This window comes from Puntigrus tetrazona, chromosome 10 (genome assembly GCF_018831695.1).
Source record: "Puntigrus tetrazona isolate hp1 chromosome 10, ASM1883169v1, whole genome shotgun sequence".
Classification (NCBI taxonomy): Eukaryota; Metazoa; Chordata; class Actinopteri; order Cypriniformes; family Cyprinidae; genus Puntigrus; species Puntigrus tetrazona.
This window is the reverse complement of record NC_056708.1, coordinates 4,603,517-4,621,348: the sequence shown is the minus strand read 5'-3', so window position 1 is coordinate 4,621,348 and position 17,832 is coordinate 4,603,517. Positions and strand designations below refer to the sequence as shown.

Here is a 17,832-nt window from a genome sequence, read left to right as displayed (position 1 = left end):
CTCATCCATATCCACTGGAAATCAATTATTTCATTATTCAAACTGTTTCTCTGCATGATAGATTTCATCATTTAATTGTGTCTTGATTCTCAAAATTCTGTTGTTTTTGTGCATACAGACCTTGTAACTATTAGTAATGAATCTGGGGTTTTTCTGTGTACCATAAAGCTAAAAGCATCTAATATATTTATTTTGTAAAGCCTGATTTTAGAGCTTATGACAGCCACTGTAACATTTTTCTAATTGCCAGTTACTTTTACTACAGTAAAACATCTATCATTTTTAGTAATTGTTTTAGTAATCATTAGTGCTGCACTCTATTGGAAAAAATTGACATTATGATGCTATATATTGCAGTATGAAAAAATACAGGATTTTAAGATTATTAACGGAGTGCTAGCTATATTTGCAAAAACAGAACTCTTTTTAGTAAATTATGTTTCAATTGTTAGATACTTTTTTTTAACCTATGCAAAATAAACCATCGGAATGCATGATTTAAAAAAATGGTAAAGATTTTTGAAAAATTGTTAAAAACAATAACAAATGTTTTTGCAAATGAACTCTTCATTTGGAAATAATTGATTATTATAGACGTATTGGGGTGATTTTGGGGGGAGTGCATCTGCATAGAATAGAATAAAGGCTGGAAAATTTAATAAAGATGTTCTTTTAACGTGATGTTATAAGGTCACGGCTTTGCAACCTTTTGAGATATTTTATCTCCATAGCCCTTTACCACATCCCTTATATCAGTGGAATAATTCAGATACATGTTTTGTTGTGCGATGAGATATCAAGGCAAGCCTGATTGTGCAAATGATGTGAGCTGCAGTATACACTTTTTGGAGCACAGCGGTGTGAGCTGAAGTAGTTTGTGTTAAACTAAAATTAAATTAAATTAGGGGATGTTCTTGTCCTAGAAAGCATCGTTTTTTCTGGGTCTGTTTTTTTATAAAGAGACATTTTTTACATTTTACAAGCATCCTCTATAAGCTGATTTTGTCAGTGTTTAGACTTACATTAGCCTACAATCATGTTAAAAGGACATTGACGTGATATTTGTATTCCATATGTGTGGTTTGGGCTAAAGCTGTAACAGCTGAAATGGCTCTGAATGCCTTGGAAGTCTTTTGTCAGCTCTACTGTGATAATTTTCGAAAGAACTACCCTATGCTTGGTTGGAAACGTCTTATCACTTTTCACACAGCCGAACTGAAGGGGAAGTTTTGTGCTATAGTCGTGTGCATGTATGAATGTCCTTATTTGGACAGAAAGATTATCAGAGATAGTTTAATGCATTTGGTAACATGAAGTTTAACGGACAATTCTAGTGCCGCCCTGCCCTCTTGTTTTTGTACAACACCGCTTGTTCTTTATTCCTGTTCTTTAAATATTTGTTTATAGTACAAAATTTTCTCTGCTGATGTGGTACACAGTAAATAAAAAGTATTTATTAGCAACTTCTTTGCTTTAGTATTGTCTCGATACTAAAATAATTTTCATAAACTCAAGGGACATGCCAACAATATTTTGAGAATGACCTTTATCCTGCATGTAAATGAGCTAGAGCATGTGTATATAGTGCGTGTTAGTTGATCTATTTCTGTCATTGCCGTATTTCACTAATGATTCTTCTGGTCTTCATTGTAAAAAGAGTACATATACTTTAGAATTTCAAATTGAGCAGTGTCCTTTAGAATAGATTAGAGGATGCGTCTCGTCAGAACTGATCTAACAGTCACTCTGATGTAACAGAGTAAATTATTATTATGTATAGAAATAGAAATTGCAACCAGATTTGCTTTCCTGTTGAGAATGTAAGTGAAAGTGACGCTATATGGCTTCTATAGGATAATAAGGAATATGATTTTGTCCTGAGGAAATTGATCAGATATTGGAAAGGGAGCTTACATAAGCCAGATGTTTGCTGCAGACTTGCATTATGTGAGATACAGTATATTATGAATGGAACAGGTCTGGAAAAACTGGGGGTTCAAAATTGTGAGATGCATGTGATTTTTCTTCCATGTTTTAACATAGCAAAAATTAGACCAAACATCCGTGTGACATTAGAATGTTTTGAAAATCATAAAATTATTATTGTTTTGAACAACTATATTGCTGAAATTCAAATGCTATTCAACTTTTTCATCAGATTTTTATTAATAAAATGGATAGTTTGGGTAACATGCAGTCAATTCAAAATTGTTTCATTTAGAAAAATGCCCATGGTTTATGCTATTAAGTCTGTTTGATTAAGTCAAATAATTTTTTTTTTTGCATGTGCGTGTGTAGGACATGTTGATGCAGTTGGCAAAGGCTGTGGCTAATGCAGCGCGCTCTGGTGTTAAAAGCCAAGAATGTGGCTCAGAAAACAGAAGATTCAGCTCAACAGAACCGAGTGATTGCCGCTGCCACCCAGTGTGCCCTGTCCACGTCACAGCTTGTGGCCTGCACCCGAGTAAGCGTTCACACCGGTCTCATCCACTGACTCCTTGCTGACCTCAGCTGATGCCTGTGTGTGTGTGTTTTATCTGCGTTTCAGGTGGTGGCTCCCACCATCAGTTCCCCTGTGTGTCAGGAGCAGCTCATCGAGGCCGGGAAGCTGGTGGCTAAGTCTGTGGAGGGTTGCGTGGAGGCGTCACAGGGCGCGACCAATGACGAGCAGCTGCTCAAACAGGTGGGTGTGGCCGCCACAGGTGTCACTCAGGCTCTCAACGAGCTGCTGCAGCATATCAGACAGTATGCCAGCGGAGGACAGCCAATCGGGCCGGGCACGGAGAGGCCACTGACCGCATCCTGGATGTGACCGATAACATCTTCAGCTCCATGGGAGACGCAGGTACTAGGAATATGTTTAAGCCTTTTCCTTACTGTATTGGAAGTGGCCATGTATTGTAAGATTTAGATAGATTACACGAAAAACATATATACACACATGTGATCATTTTACAGTCCTCGGAGTCTCCGAGAAAAATGAACAATCTTTTTGTTAATTTTATGTAAAAAAAAAAATGAGTTCCTTCCCTAACACATTTACTACATATGCACACATTGATCACTCTACAAACAATTCAAAACTATAATGCTATAAGAAAATTTTTATTCATTGTTTAACTGGATCTTCAGGCTTAATTAGCTTATCTCACCTCCAGAATATGACAGGATTAAAAAAAAAAAAAAGCCTAAAATTGTTATGTTTTAACTTAAATAATTTTTACTTATTAGTATGGTTGAATTGGATCATGGAAGGTCAGTAGCAAATAAATACATAAATATCGTATATATATATTTATATTTAACATTTAATTATTGCAGGTTTGCATCATTCTGTGCTTGTATTTCTCGCATTCTTTAATATTGTGTATTTGTGCAGGTTACTTTTTTTGAAAAAGCATTTCAGATGTTTTTCATGTAAATTAAAAAGTAATGCCTTACTTTACTGAATGCTTGATAAAAGTAATCAAAATTTCACAACTTTATATAAAGGCATCTGCTGAATGTCAAAATGATGGTTATTATTGTATTTTCTAAATTTTTGTCATGAAGATAGCTGACCTCTTATTAAATAAAAATGAAATAAAAGAAATCAAAACAGGAACATGTAATAGTCTGTGTTTAATATAGTTTGGACTGATGTGCAGAGACTTGTTGATATTCGTATGAATGGAGCTCACGCACAGGCGCATTCCTCTCTGTGTTCAGGGGAGATGGTGCGACAGGCTCGGATCCTTGCTCAGGCCACCTCAGATTTAGTCAATGCCATCAAAGCCGACGCGGAGGGTGAAACCGACCTGGAGAACTCCCGCAAACTTCTGTCTGCTGCCAAACTCCTGGCTGATGCCACCGCCAAGATGGTAGAAGCTGCGAAGGTGGGACAGAAGACATGCCTTGGTGTGTGTTTTTAGAATGGATATCTGTGCGTTCGGAGCTGAGTGTGTTGCGTGTGTGCTGGCAGGGTGCGGCTGCTAACCCTGACAGTGAGGAGCAGCAGCAGAAGCTGCGTGAAGCTGCGGAGGGTCTGCGCATGGCCACCAATGCTGCTGCACAGAACGCCATTAAAAAGAGGCTGGTCAACAAACTGGAGGTGAGAACTGAAGCGCACAATTCCAAACCTCTTCGGACCTTTTTTGTGCACGTATGAGGTCACATTCTTTTTTGAAAACAATTAGCTGCACTGAGATGAATTCTAGAAGTTTTGCCAATTATAACATCTCTTTGCCCTATTTGGGGTAAAGTCATATGATGTTTTATAGCTCATGGAGTTCAATCTTGCCAAAGGCTACAATGAGAAAAGATTTATCACATGTTTAAAAGGCTGCAGTACGTACAGCTCAGTGATGCAGTTTCACAACTAACTTGTTGCAACTTGAGAAAGAAGAACTGCTAGGTTTCGCAAACTCCACAGACCTGTTTCTGTTTTATACTGTTGCTTATAGTCAACAGTAAAAAAAAAAAAAAAAAAAAAAAGAACAGCATGTGCTTAATTCTTTGTAATATCTATCTGTCTGTCTAACTGGCTGCCTGTCCTATCAGCCTCCTGCCAGAGCCAAAATACTCCAGAAGACCCAAGTCGCTCTAGCAGCCACCAAAATATAAACTTAACCAGCTGAAATATCAGAAATAAATAGCACCATCTAGAAAGCAGGCAAATGATCCTAAAAACCAACTAGACCTGTCTGTCTGTCACGTATGCTGACCAAAAGTAAATTTTTTTGTTCCAATTTATTTAAAAAAATGTAATTTACTACTGTTATAAAATCAATAGCCATTTCTCCAGTATTCAATGTCGTGTGATCCTTATAAAAGCTAAAAACATTCAAAGACTTTACTTAAAACATTAATAAAGAAGTTTGCCCAACTTTATATTAAGTGGCCTTGACTACTATTTACTACTATTAAATTTTATGTATTTATTTTGGTTTTAGGGAGTCTACATAAATGCAATTATAGAAGTTAAGTACAGATGTGATTACATGCAGGTATTTTTTAATAGAAGTTCAATGTAAAAACGTGTATAAGTGCATTGTAATAAATTAGTATTTTAAATGTATGCACACTATATAAAGTAGGATCTAAGTTTGAACTTGGAGAGCAAAGAGAGAGTTTAAGAGTGTTAAAGAAGTGTATTTGTTCCAAACTTTTGACCAGTCGTGTATATATACAGAGACTGTTCAGTGTTTTATTATAAATGGAAGGAAATGCAATGTACAATATGTGAGTAAGAAACCATATTAGTGTGTCAGTAAATGTCTGACTTTATTGGTGATTTCAAATTGGGTGTTTAACAAGCAGTTTTTGAGATTTTAGAATTTCGCAGTTCAGTTGGTATATATCTAAGACAATTTTTTTTTTTATGTGGTTTATAATACATATGTTTGTGTCACATCTGTTGGTCAGAATGCAGCCAAACAGGCGGCTGCAGCTGCCACTCAGACGATTGCTGCCGCGCAGAGATGCCGCCTTTCCAACAAGAACCCTGCTGCCCAGCAGCAACTCGTGCAGAGCTGCAAGGTGTGTTTCTATCAACACCCACTTCCTGTTCCTCTCGGGTTAAAACTGGTTCACGTAGGCGATGTGTTTGTGAAAGGCTGATGTGAACAGACTTGAAACATAAAGCGTAATTCTGTGCTTAACAGTAATTTTTGATAAATTACTACAGTTTTCTTGCTTGCAGTTTATGATTGATATACAGTCTAACCAAAATTTATTCAGACACATTCTCGCATTGTCAGAACTGTCAGAACAAATTAATCTTTAGAAAGTCTATATAAATCTATAGAAAGCTATGTAATGGATTACACGTATATTGACTGTATAGTAAGCAAGGCCTATATAATTAGGAATAATAGAACACGAACATGATCAGTGTGCTGATTTGTTTGCAGGTGGTGGCAGATCAGATCCCTCAGCTAGTTCAGGGTGTGAGAGGAAGTCAAGCTCAGCCTGACAGCCCCAGCGCCCAGCTCGCCCTGATTGGAGCCAGTCAGAACTTCCTCCAGGTCCATTCACTCTTCTGACCTTCACTTTGTGTTATAAAGTGCTAATCTGCATCATTTGAGCTCACAATGTCTGCACTTTACATCAGCCCGGAGCGAAAATGGTGACTGCAGCAAAAGCCACGGTTCCCACCATCAGTGACCAGGCATCTGCCATGCAGCTCAGTCAGTGCTCCAAAAACCTGGCTAGCGCTCTCGCTGAGCTGCGCACCGCCGCACAAAAGGTACCATGGCAGAGATTTACATTCAGTTTGATAGTTAATTTGATTGGGGTGTGAAGTGTTATGTGATGAAGTTTTGGTTCACCACCTAAATAAAAGATTTATTGTTGAATGTTTAAAAATACAGAAATTAAGACAGTTGTGTATTAGAGTTTTCCTGGTGTTTTGTAAAAAAAAAAATGTTTATTATTATTATTAACACTTGTTTTTTAAATTTATAGTGTATTATTGCAAAAATACATTATTCATTTTTTTGTTTAATTGTTATAATTTAAGTAATACGATCTTTATTATTATTGTATTCTGTGTATATGTATTATCTATATATAAGTATAAACACATATTGTTAAATGCAGTATAATTAGAAAATATGTACATGTATTTTCATGGCTATATATCCATAAAATTTATATTTAAATGTATATGTTTTATATATAAACATTTTTTTCTGAAATCTATATACGTCTCTGTTTGTCTTTGTCTGACACAGGCTCAGGAAGCATGTGGTCCTCTGGAGATTGATAATGCTCTCACAATGGTACGAGGGCTGGAGAGGGACATGCAGGAGGCCAAAGCTTCAGCTGCTGAAGGCAAACTCAGACCCCTGCCTGGAGAAACGGTGAGTATATCAGTACACAGTATGCGTATGTGCTCTACATGCATTTGTTTGATCTCTGCAAAACAACAAATAATAATCTTAAAACACATTTTTTGCAATAAGCGTACATCTTTGTGGTGACCAAAACAGAAATTCTGAGTAAAAATATTTAAATCATAATCCTGTAAATCACGAACAATGAAAAGGATTGAGAACGACTGATGGGAAAAACTGAAATCTGTCTTCATTTTGTTCATTTTAGTTTTACGCCTAATGAAATGTTACTAAATATTGTTTTTTGTTTGTTTGTTTTTAAGTCTTAAAATGTTCTTTTTGAAGGGAAAATCACTCATCTATAATTTGAACATGGTTTCTGAAATGCCTTTAACAAAGTTTCGTAACGTGTGTGTGTGTGTGTGTGTGTAGCTGGAGAAGTGTTCTCAGGATCTGGGCTCTAGCACTAAAGCCGTGAGCTCTGCTATCGCTCAGCTTCTCAGTGAAGCCACCCAAGGCAATGAGAACTACACAGGTAACCCCATCAAATTTACATAGAGCTAGCTATTTGTCCAATGTTATGCAGCACCCCCTGTCTGTGGAATATGTTATTTATCTGTGGCTGCTGTAGCAAATGCGGAAACAGACACAGTTGTGGCATAGTGGTTAAAGCTCCGTCTCATAACTCAACCCGTATGTTGCAGGTTTTAAAACCATAAGGGTTACTTATGCGTTCATTCCAAATGTTTTGCAGGTATGGCTGCTCGTGATGTGGCTCAGGCTCTGCGTTCACTGGCTTCGGCTGCACGTGGAGTGGCCGCCAACACGGAGGACCCTCATGCCCGTAATGCCATGCTGGACTGCACCGCAGATGTCATGGACAAATCAGCCAGCCTGATCGAGGAGACCAAGAGAGCCATCGCCAAACCGGGAGACCCTGACAGCCAACAGAGACTGGCCCAGGTTAAACCCAACCTCTGCATGAATACTTAGAGTAGCTCAATAGAGCGGGTTTAAATTCAGTAACGAAACCTCCCTTTTAATTGCTGAAGGGAGATTTGGTCTGCTGTAGGGTGAAGTACCCATTATTTCGAGAAGAAAATTGCCTGTTGTGCGTCTATGATTAGCATAACAGGAGAAGCATCTTAAATGTTCTGCTGATGACTGGAGTGTGTGCGTTTGCAGGTAGCTAAGGCAGTGTCTCAGGCTCTGAACCGCTCCGTAAACTGTCTGCCGGGGCAGAGAGACGTGGATAATGCCATCAGAACTGTAGGAGAAGCCAGCAAGAAACTCCTGTCTGATAAAGTGAGTCCCCTGGCTATAAAGACGTTTCACAAAGTATTTTCCAGAATGCAATTTGCATTATTGTTGTCGTCCGGATGGTCTTGTGACTTTTGTCTAAAGTGCATTATATAATGTAATTGATGTCGGCTGGTCGTACACACTTGATTACACAAAAACTGTCCAGCGCTAAAGGCTTGTTCACATCAAAACCTTTTGTGTCTGTTCAGACCAAAAAAAAACATTTGCATGCTGTCAGGGCAACGTAATTATTTATGGAGAGGTGTGCTAATCTCTCTTTGCACCTCTCTGTGAAGAAGACTCTAGCTTATAGAGACACACTGATTGTCCCTTGGTAAGCTTGGTGGCGCTAACAAAGACTGTTTTGCTAAGCAAAATAAAAAGCGGAAGAAGAATCTGGAACCATTTGATAAACACAGTAGCAAATACAAAAATCTAAACAGCTAGTTAAAAATAGAAAATACTATTTAATTCCTTTTTGGTATAAAAATTTTTAAGTTGCACAGCTCTGCTATTGTGTGCCTCTGCATTTCTGTTGTTTCATAAGCACCACCTACTGTCAGAGAATGGATTAGGATTGTCGATTTAATAAAAACATAACATGAGATGTTACGCAACTTGAATTTTTTCATAAATCTTTCAGTTGTTCCAGCACTCTGTCAGTTTGTCTGTCTTTAGGTTGATTCTTTCCATCATTAATTAAATGTCTAGCCATCAGTCTATCCATTTAGTTGCATGGCCTCAAATATTTCAAAACTATAAACTTGAAATACTTAAAACCTTCTAGCCAGGGTTTCTCAAGCCAACAACCAAGTCTGTCTAGAAATGTCTTGTTTTTGGTTTAGTTGCAATGCTTACTTGTGTTTCCTGTTTCTATTAATCACTACCCTGAGCCTTATCACAGTTCCTGTTTCTATCTAATTTTCAGTTCCCAGTGAGCGGGAAGAGTTTCCAGGAGGCTCAGGCGAATCTGAACGAGGCAGCAGCTGGACTGAACCAGTCAGCCAATGAGCTGGTGCAGGCGTCACGCGGCACCACCCAGGACCTGGCAAAAGCCTCCGGGAAGTTCGGACAAGACTTCAATCACTTCCTGCAGGCTGGAGTGGACATGGCTGGACAATCCCAGGTGTGGACATATTCATTTTATCAAGACTATAAAGGCTATAGAATAAACATGGCTTGGCAAACGAGATGTTTGGTGCACGAGGTGTTCTTCTAGCATTGAAAATAAATTTAATATGTGTGAAAAATACTGATGAAGAGTTACTCTCCTCCCATTAGTTTTGTCTGAAAGGGAAACTCCGAGAAATGCATATTGAGTAAGGTCAGGTGCAAAAATATATTTACCCACGCCTTTACAGCGCTAATCTTTCACAGCGTCCTTAGTAAAACCTGGCAGTACAATTTTAACGCCAGCTCTTACAGTCATGACCTACTTCTGAATTATTCTAGCTATAGAATCAGTTGATGTCTGATAATTACATGTCACTGATACAAGTGACAAATTAAAAAATGTATTTTTCGTTAACATTAGATCCTGAAAGTCATTTGACACTTGATTGATGAATGAATGAGTGGATAGCTGAACAGCATCTTCTCCTCTTGTCTCTTCCTGCAGTCTAAAGAGGACCAGACTCAAGTGGTTACCAACCTTAAGACCATCTCCATGTCCTCCAGCAAACTTCTGCTGGCTGCTAAAGCTCTGTCCACAGACCCCAACTCACCCAACCTGAAGAACCAGCTAGCTGCTGCCGCTCGGTTAGAATCAGATATCTTCTGCTGTTCAATTCATGTTTTGTCATCAAGTATCAGTATAGAAGGTTATAAGCAAATGTATAACATTAAGCAAAAAAGCAGTTATTGTAAGGTCTTGATAATGTTCTGTTTTGGCATTCCATGTAATGCAGTGCTCTTCCACAAGCAACGTTTTAGGGTTGTCATGATATCAGATTTTAACTACATTGATTATTGTGGCCATTATATTCACAGTAAAGCAATTATTGCAATATCTTATAAAAGGAATGCTAAAAAAATCAGTTTTCTCTTTTTTGAGAGAGAGGAATTGCTCAAAACACTAAATGTAGGGTAATGCAGTGTAAAAACAAACACATTGGTCACGTGCAAATCTGGATTATATTCATACTATTTATATTCTAGAAAATAGTTTTTTAATAATTGCTCAGTAATTACTTTTTCAAAAGCAGTATCTACACAGAGAGTATGATTTCGGACACAGCCACATCGTCATTCTATGAGGAGTGGCAAAGCATCTGCTATATTGCCAATTTAATTTCATTTCATTTCAATTTGTTTCAACCAGGTTGTTGATGCTGGATTATTTAAAATATTATAATATTGTATTTACATGTAGGGCTGGGTGATATGACAAAAAATTCCCCACAATAATATATATTATTTCATATTAGTTCTTTATGCAATCTTTATTTTGCAATCTTTATTTCTTTTATTTTAGCAGTTAATGTTCCTACAGCACTGTTTTAGTCAACTGAGACTGATAAACACATCTGCTCTAGTGAGGTCCGTGTGGCATGCTTCAAATGAATCGCTCTGCTTTTGGTGCATAAACATTATATTAAACAAATCTTCATCATCTGTAGCATGGAGATGTATAAAGCATCTCATACAGAAAACGAGCACTTTTTTTTTTTTTTTTTTTTTTTTTTTTTTGAAACACAGGAATCCATGTGACTTATTGGAATCACACAAAACATTTCACAAAGCAATTAATAAAAGTGATCACATTTGGCTAAAAGTAACCCGTTATAGTTATCCAGCTACTATTTGAAAGCATCTAAAATGCAGCTCGCTGTGATTTGGAACAGAGCCCTGCACTCTTTCTTTGGAGGATGGAGTCAGATGTTGTGCTGTGTGATGGCATGCTAGCCAAACAGTGCCTGTGATAGTAAGAAAGAAACGCGCACGCACACACACACACACATAGCTCCTCTATTGACATACATTACATAAGTGGCATGCTCGCTTTTCTACACATTTGGGTTGGAATGAGCACAATTATGTAATGGGCATCTACAAAAGCAAACCTGTTTATATTGCTGCTGCTCTCTGATGTGTGTGTGAGGGGAAGAGGAAGACAGGGTGAAACAACAGCAGCTAATGGCTTTAAAGCGCTCGCAATCCAAAAACTCCCATCACTCCCTCACAGAGCATCAGAGAGAGAGAGAGAGAAAGAGAGAGAGTGTGTGTGTGGTAACACATGGGTGGATTGTTCCTCACAGATCTCTCACACTATTCCTTCCCTTCCTAGCAAACTCTAATGTCCCTCTCTCTGTGTCTCTCCCTCTCTCGATAGCGCGGTGACAGACAGCATTAATCAGCTGATCAGCATGTGTACCCAGCAGGCTCCGGGACAGAAGGAGTGTGACAACGCTCTCCGTGAGCTTGAGGTGCTTCTACTCTCTCTTTTACTTCTGTATGTTCATCAGTTTGTGTGACTCACTCTCATGCAGCGATTGAATTCTCTCATATTCAGATTTGATCTGAATCTGAACTCAGCAGTGTTTTATGAGGAGAGATGACACACCTTTTGTGCCACCGGCTGTCCCTTTTGTTTTATTACATTATTTATTAGAATAATGTAATAAAATGCTTGACAAATATGTAGTTTTATGTATATACATATTCTTCCGTATACATGTATGCCGCATGACTAGAAATCCTGTTTGATATCTGCAGTTATTTGTTGTACTGTTTTTGGATGATACTGGAAATGTCAATATTGTTTTGATTTTTCTTGTCGGCTAAAACGTACAGAATATATTCATGCTAGTCTTTTGCTCAAAAGTCTGGAGTCAGTAAGACGTTTTAATGTTTTTTAAGTCTCTTCTGCTTACAACAGCTGCATTTATTTCTTTAAATGTACAGTAAAAGTAATATTGTAAAATATTATTGCAATTTAAAATCACTTTTCTCTGAATATTTTGTCACCGTAATTGATCGTTGTGATCAAAGCTTAATTTTTATGTGTTGCATGATCCTTCAGAAATCATTCTAATGTGCTGATTGGCTACTCGATTAACATTTCTGATTATTATCAATATTGAAATCAGTTGTGCTGTTTCATATTTTAGAGGAAATTGTGATACTTTTTTAATATTCTTTTATTACAATAAATCTAAACAGCACTACATGTTTAATAGCAAAACATTGGCACAAGAAAGCGTTTGCTTTCTCTAGAATGTGATTTTATGACTGATTTTATCTAGAACTATATAAAATCGTAAACTTGAACATATCAAGCAATATTAATTTGCTGAATCTGTTGTGCGTGCTAACTGTGTGCGTCTGCAGACGGTTGGAGGAATGCTGGAGAATCCCACAGAAGCCGTCAATGATTTGGGCTACTTTGACTGCATTGACAGTGTGATGGAGAACTCAAAGGTGGGACACAGATCAGCTTCACAATTACAAGGCTGAAAAGTATATGCACCCGGTTGCCATTGATGTTAACGTTTGATATTGTGTGCAGGTTTTGGGTGAGGCTATGGCTGGCATTTCCCATAATGCCAAGAACAGTAACTTGCCAGAATTTGGAGACTCGGTCAGTTCAGCATCTAAAGCGCTGTGTGGTCTCACTGAGGCAGCCGCTCAGGTAAAAACAATATGTGTGTGTGAAACTCCTCTCTCTCCTCTCGGCCTAAAGAGGCGGTGCGTAATTAAATGTACCAGGGCTACGGTGCATCAAACATCTGGAGCTACAGGAGCGTATTAAAATGAACAAACACATTTGCCTTCATGGACTCTCCTTTGCTGCCTGTTCGCACACCGTCATGTTTTTATTATTTACAGGCAAAAGAACACACTCTTACACACTTGTGCAAATAGAATATATCATGGGTTTGATGCCCAGTGTGTCATATTTAACTGCTTCCTGTGTTGTTCTAAAAATGGATTCATAAACACTCAGCAGCCATTTAATTCAGAAGTGTTTTTTTTTTTTTTTTTGTGTGTGTGTGTGCGTGCCTGAGTGAGTTTTTGATAAGTTTTAACTGTCAATTTTTTCCTTCTGTATTTCTGTAATCAGAATTTTTAAGTTTTAATAGTCAAATTTAGATCAAAATATTTATATTGTGTGGGTTTTACCACATTGTTTATGCAGGTCTTGTTGATGTGTACATCAACAAAACAAGCTGAAAACAGTTCTTTATATTGTCAAGTCAAGACACCTTTATTTCTGCAACGCTTTATACAACACAGATTGTTTCACAGCAGCTTAACAGTAATGTACTCAAATAACAGAAGCTGTAATGTTCAAAAATTCAAATTAGAAAGACAATAGTGTTATTTATTATTCTGCTGTGTTTTGTTTAATTCAATAACTGTCAATGTATCAAAATTTTAAGATTTTAATTTAGCTATAAGAAACTTATTTAACTATTTGTAATACTGTAAATATTGTCACTCACAGGGGGCGTATCTAGTGGGTGTGTCTGACCCGAACAGTCACGCTGGGCAGAAAGGGCTTGTGGACCCCTCACAGTTCGCCAGAGCCAAACAGTCAATCCAGATGGCCTGTCAGAACCTAGTGGACCCAGCCTGCACCCAGTCTCAGGTGACACCACAACTTTTTCCTATATGGAAACGCAAGATAGGAGCGAACACATATCTGGTTTCCTTTGAAAGATATTAATACTGAGAGTGCATTATTATTCGTAGATTACTGATAATGCATTTAGTAATTCCTGATGAAACTTTTTTACGCATTATTTATAAAAACATATTTGTGACCGTTTTGGATTTGGATTTTGGAATAAAAAGAAGAGCTAAAGGTGTGATTGCACTCACAGTTGTTTTTTTACAGAATTTCTCACTTTTAATGCATCTAGAATTGAATTGATGAAGTGAATTCTTAAAGGAACATTTTGACCTGGTTTTCAGTCATCACAAATAACTTGGGTGTTTTATGCACGTCTTTTCCCAAGGTCCTCTCTGCTGCCACGATTGTTGCCAAACATACTTCAGCCTTGTGCAACGCCTGTCGACTCGCCTCCTCCAAAACATCCAACCCAGTTGCTAAGAGACAGTTCGTCCAGAGTGCCAAAGAGGTGGCCAACAGCACCGCCAACCTCGTCAAGTCTATCAAAGTGAGTTTTGAGTCCGTTTCTGAACAGCAGTGTTGGTATTATTAGGTTGAATGTAACACTCTGCTTGTGCTGTAACGTCAGGCTCTTGATGGGGCCTTTAACCAGGAGAACAGACAAAAGTGTAAGGAAGCCACTGGGCCGCTCATCGAGGCTGTGGATAACCTGACCGCCTTCGCTTCAAACCCAGAGTTTGCTAGCGTACCTGCACAGATTAGCCCCGAGGTACAAAAACAAAAGACTATCTTGTGACAAAAACAGTTTTCCGTTATGTTACATGCGTATTTGAGCATGTTAGTTTCTTTCAGACTTCAGAAGCCAAAAGGTCAGGACCATTTTTATGTTAATATACAAATTTAATAGATGAGTTCAGTGTTGGACAAGGCTCAGGAATGAGAACCAGAATTCAGGCTCAGATAGCAAATCCTGTTTAGATCATGCTAGAATTTACAAGTTGTATTGTGTTTGATTGCAGGGTCTGGCAGCAATGGAGCCTATCGTAGCGGCCGCTAAGACCATGCTGGAGAGCTCTACAGGCCTGATTCAGATGGCCCGTTCACTGGCCGTCAACCCTAAAGACCCGCCCAAATGGTCTGTGCTGGCCGGACACTCTAGAACAGTGTCTGACTCCATCAAGAAACTCATCACTAACATGAGGTATTCACAGAATTTAATACTTTTATTGAACAACCAACTAAAAACAAGTCTCTGAATAATAGTGTACTTTCTATGTATCACATTGATAGACTATCATGTAAATGGTTTCAGGGAGAAGGCTCCAGGTCAGAGGGAGTGTGATGATGCCATTGAGGTTCTTAATAACTGCATCCGTGAGGTGGACAAGGCGTCTCTGGCAGCAATCAGCCAGCAACTCACACCTAGAGATGACATCTCCCATGAGGTGAAGCTTTACAGCCGTCTTGATTAAGCTACAGCAGTATCCTCAGAGCCAAGGGCACAGCTTTCGTGTTCATCATTAATGTAATAGAGGACTATTGCAATATTGTGTGGCAGGCCCTTCACGAGCAGATGGCAGCATCTGTGCATGAGATCAGTAACCTGATTGAACCAGTGGCCATCGCAGCCCGCTCCGACGCCTCTCAGCTGGGTCACAAGGTCTGAATCCTTTCTAATTGTTTTAATGCATTTCTCAGTGTTTATTGGAAGCTAAACGTGGCGTCATCTCACAGGTGTCTCAGATGGTTAGTTACTTTGAGCCACTTATCATGGCTGCCATCGGTACAGCGTCGAAGATCCTGAACAGCCAGCAGCAGATGAGCGTCCTGGATCAAACTAAGACTCTGGCTGAGTCTGCCCTACAGATGCTCTACACTGCCAAAGAGGCTGGAGGAAACCACAAGGTAAAGATAGCAGCAGCGAAAAACAGCAGCTGGATTCTTGTAGTTTTTATTATACACTGGGTTAGAAAGCTTGGGATCAGTATGCTTTTTGCTCATCAAGGCTGCATTTATTTAATAAAAAATGCAGAAATATTGAAATAAAAATTAGAGTTAAAATCGAATTTATTCCTGTGAAGCAAGGCTGAATGCTCAGCATCACAGCATTACTCCAGCTTTCAGTGTCACATGATCCTTCTTTTTTCATGACACTGAAGACTGGAGTAATGATGCAGAAAATTCATCACATCATCACAGAAATAAATTACGTTTTAGACGACTAGAATGGTGTATTACAATAGGGAAACCAATATTAGAAATTGGAATTATATTTCAAAATGTATGATGTTGTTAATGTGCATAAGAGACTGCGTTAAAAAAATTACTGATTCTAAACTTTTGTATTGTGGTGTGTATTGTGGATCTGTTGGAGATCTGCTGTATTGCTCAGGCTTACAGTACTGTGTGTGTGTGTGTGTGTGTGTGTGTGTGTGTGTGTGTGTGTGTGTGTGTGTGTGTGTGTGTGTGTGTGTGTGTGTCCTCAGGCGGCTCACACGCAGGAAGCTCTAGAGGAGTCTGTTCAGATGATGAAGGAGGCGGTGGATGATCTGGCTGCAACTCTGGCAGAGGCGGCCAGTGCTGCAGGAGCGGTGGGCGGCATGGTCAACTCCATCACTCAAGCCATCAATAAGATGGAAGACGGTCCTGGAATCGAACCTGAAGGAACGTTTGTGGATTATCAGACCACGATGGTGAAGACGGCCAAAGCTATCGCTGTCACCGTTCAGGAGATGGTAAAAACTAGTGCTGGAACAGTATGAGTGGCTGAATTAGGAATTATGGGGAACAATTAGAAAAGCCACTGTGGCTGGTGGGCAAAATAAAATGTATAGGTAGCTGACCAATAAAATTTGGATCGTGTCCTGTGGTGCCAAAAACAAAAAAAACCTTAACACAAGAAACAAGAGAAAAATGTGTCTTCATTCTTAGAGTTACAAATAGCATGAGAAAGGTTTGTATTCAATGTTAGAACTTTTCTGTCACACCATAGGACACATTGATGCCTCACCTAGCCATATGCACAAACATACACTGAAAATCGAATTAGGGTTTAGTACGGAATTCAGAAATGCACTTGTTATGAAGGACATTAACTAAGGAGTGTCAATAATGGGTTTTAGTTAAACTGATAAGCACATTTGAGTAATCATCTTAAGAACATCTGATAAACTGTATTGTAATGTAACTTAACAAACATTATACAGTGTTTAACAATGAACAATTTGTTTAGCGTTTTCAAATATAAATAAGCATGAACATTTTCAATCAGACTTTAATAAAATTCATGAAAGGCTGGTTAATTAAAGCCAGTAATATTCTCACTAATTATCAATTATGTTTGGCTGTGTCAATTTTCTGAAAGACACAGGTGGGTTGTAATCAGCTTGGCTCCTGATTGGATAATAGTCATGCCTTCATTCTTTTACACAGCAGCAAACTTCCTGCAAGTTACCTTTTGTTTCTGTAGTGCTTTATACATTACATATTGTGTCAACGTAGCTTCAGAGATAAAAAGGAAAAGCAGAGTATATTGTAGAAACTATAATAGATTTTATAAAAAAAAAAAAATTTGACATCAGTAGAATAATAAAGCATCTGCATAATAAACTTGATTTTAAAACATCTGCACCAGAGAGTGCATTTTTATTCTTGAGGTATTATATAAATTAATGATTATTTTCCATCGTGCCACCTTGGCGTTCTCTTTGCTCACATTGATTATATTTTCCATTTATTTTTGATCTTATGGTTCAAAATAGTTCCAGAAGGGAGAATTATGCAGTATTTATAGAGAAGGGCTGATGTTGTGTTTTTAAAACTGTGTTGCCAGGTTACCAAATCCAACACCAACCCTGATGAGCTGGGTGGTTTGGCCAATCAGCTGACCACAGAGTTCGGTGACCTGGCATCCGAGGCCAGATGTGCAGCCATGACTGCTGAGAATGACGAGGTATTTTTACACATGCTTTCCTTTGCTGTAGATTTTATGACCAAGTCCTCTATATTTCTTGTTGTATATTCTGTTGCGCTTTGAAATATGTTACGTTACTGAAGTAAAATGATGTACTCTGCATATCTAAGCTGTTTGTTTGATAGACTTTAAGGTGTCAGTTAACGGTTAAGTGTTTTGTTCTTCAG

At 38.4% G+C, this 17,832-nt stretch overlaps 1 protein-coding gene across 1 annotated transcript in view; it reads left to right on the top strand.

Moving 5' to 3' along the window:
* LOC122352396 (talin-1-like) overlaps positions 1-17,832 on the top strand; it is a 36,754-nt gene that overhangs the window by 5,693 nt on the left and 13,229 nt on the right. Inside the window, 27 exon segments of the mRNA XM_043249807.1 lie at positions 2,299-2,339; positions 2,341-2,464; positions 2,549-2,773; positions 2,776-2,845; positions 3,709-3,875; positions 3,962-4,090; positions 5,404-5,517; positions 5,892-6,005; positions 6,092-6,226; positions 6,714-6,842; positions 7,248-7,350; positions 7,570-7,778; positions 8,001-8,120; positions 9,046-9,243; positions 9,736-9,875; positions 11,449-11,542; positions 12,447-12,536; positions 12,625-12,747; positions 13,564-13,707; positions 14,078-14,239; positions 14,321-14,461; positions 14,712-14,893; positions 15,005-15,137; positions 15,251-15,352; positions 15,427-15,597; positions 16,179-16,427; positions 17,525-17,644. Coding sequence (XP_043105742.1) covers positions 2,299-2,339; positions 2,341-2,464; positions 2,549-2,773; positions 2,776-2,845; positions 3,709-3,875; positions 3,962-4,090; positions 5,404-5,517; positions 5,892-6,005; positions 6,092-6,226; positions 6,714-6,842; positions 7,248-7,350; positions 7,570-7,778; positions 8,001-8,120; positions 9,046-9,243; positions 9,736-9,875; positions 11,449-11,542; positions 12,447-12,536; positions 12,625-12,747; positions 13,564-13,707; positions 14,078-14,239; positions 14,321-14,461; positions 14,712-14,893; positions 15,005-15,137; positions 15,251-15,352; positions 15,427-15,597; positions 16,179-16,427; positions 17,525-17,644 — 3,729 coding nt within the window.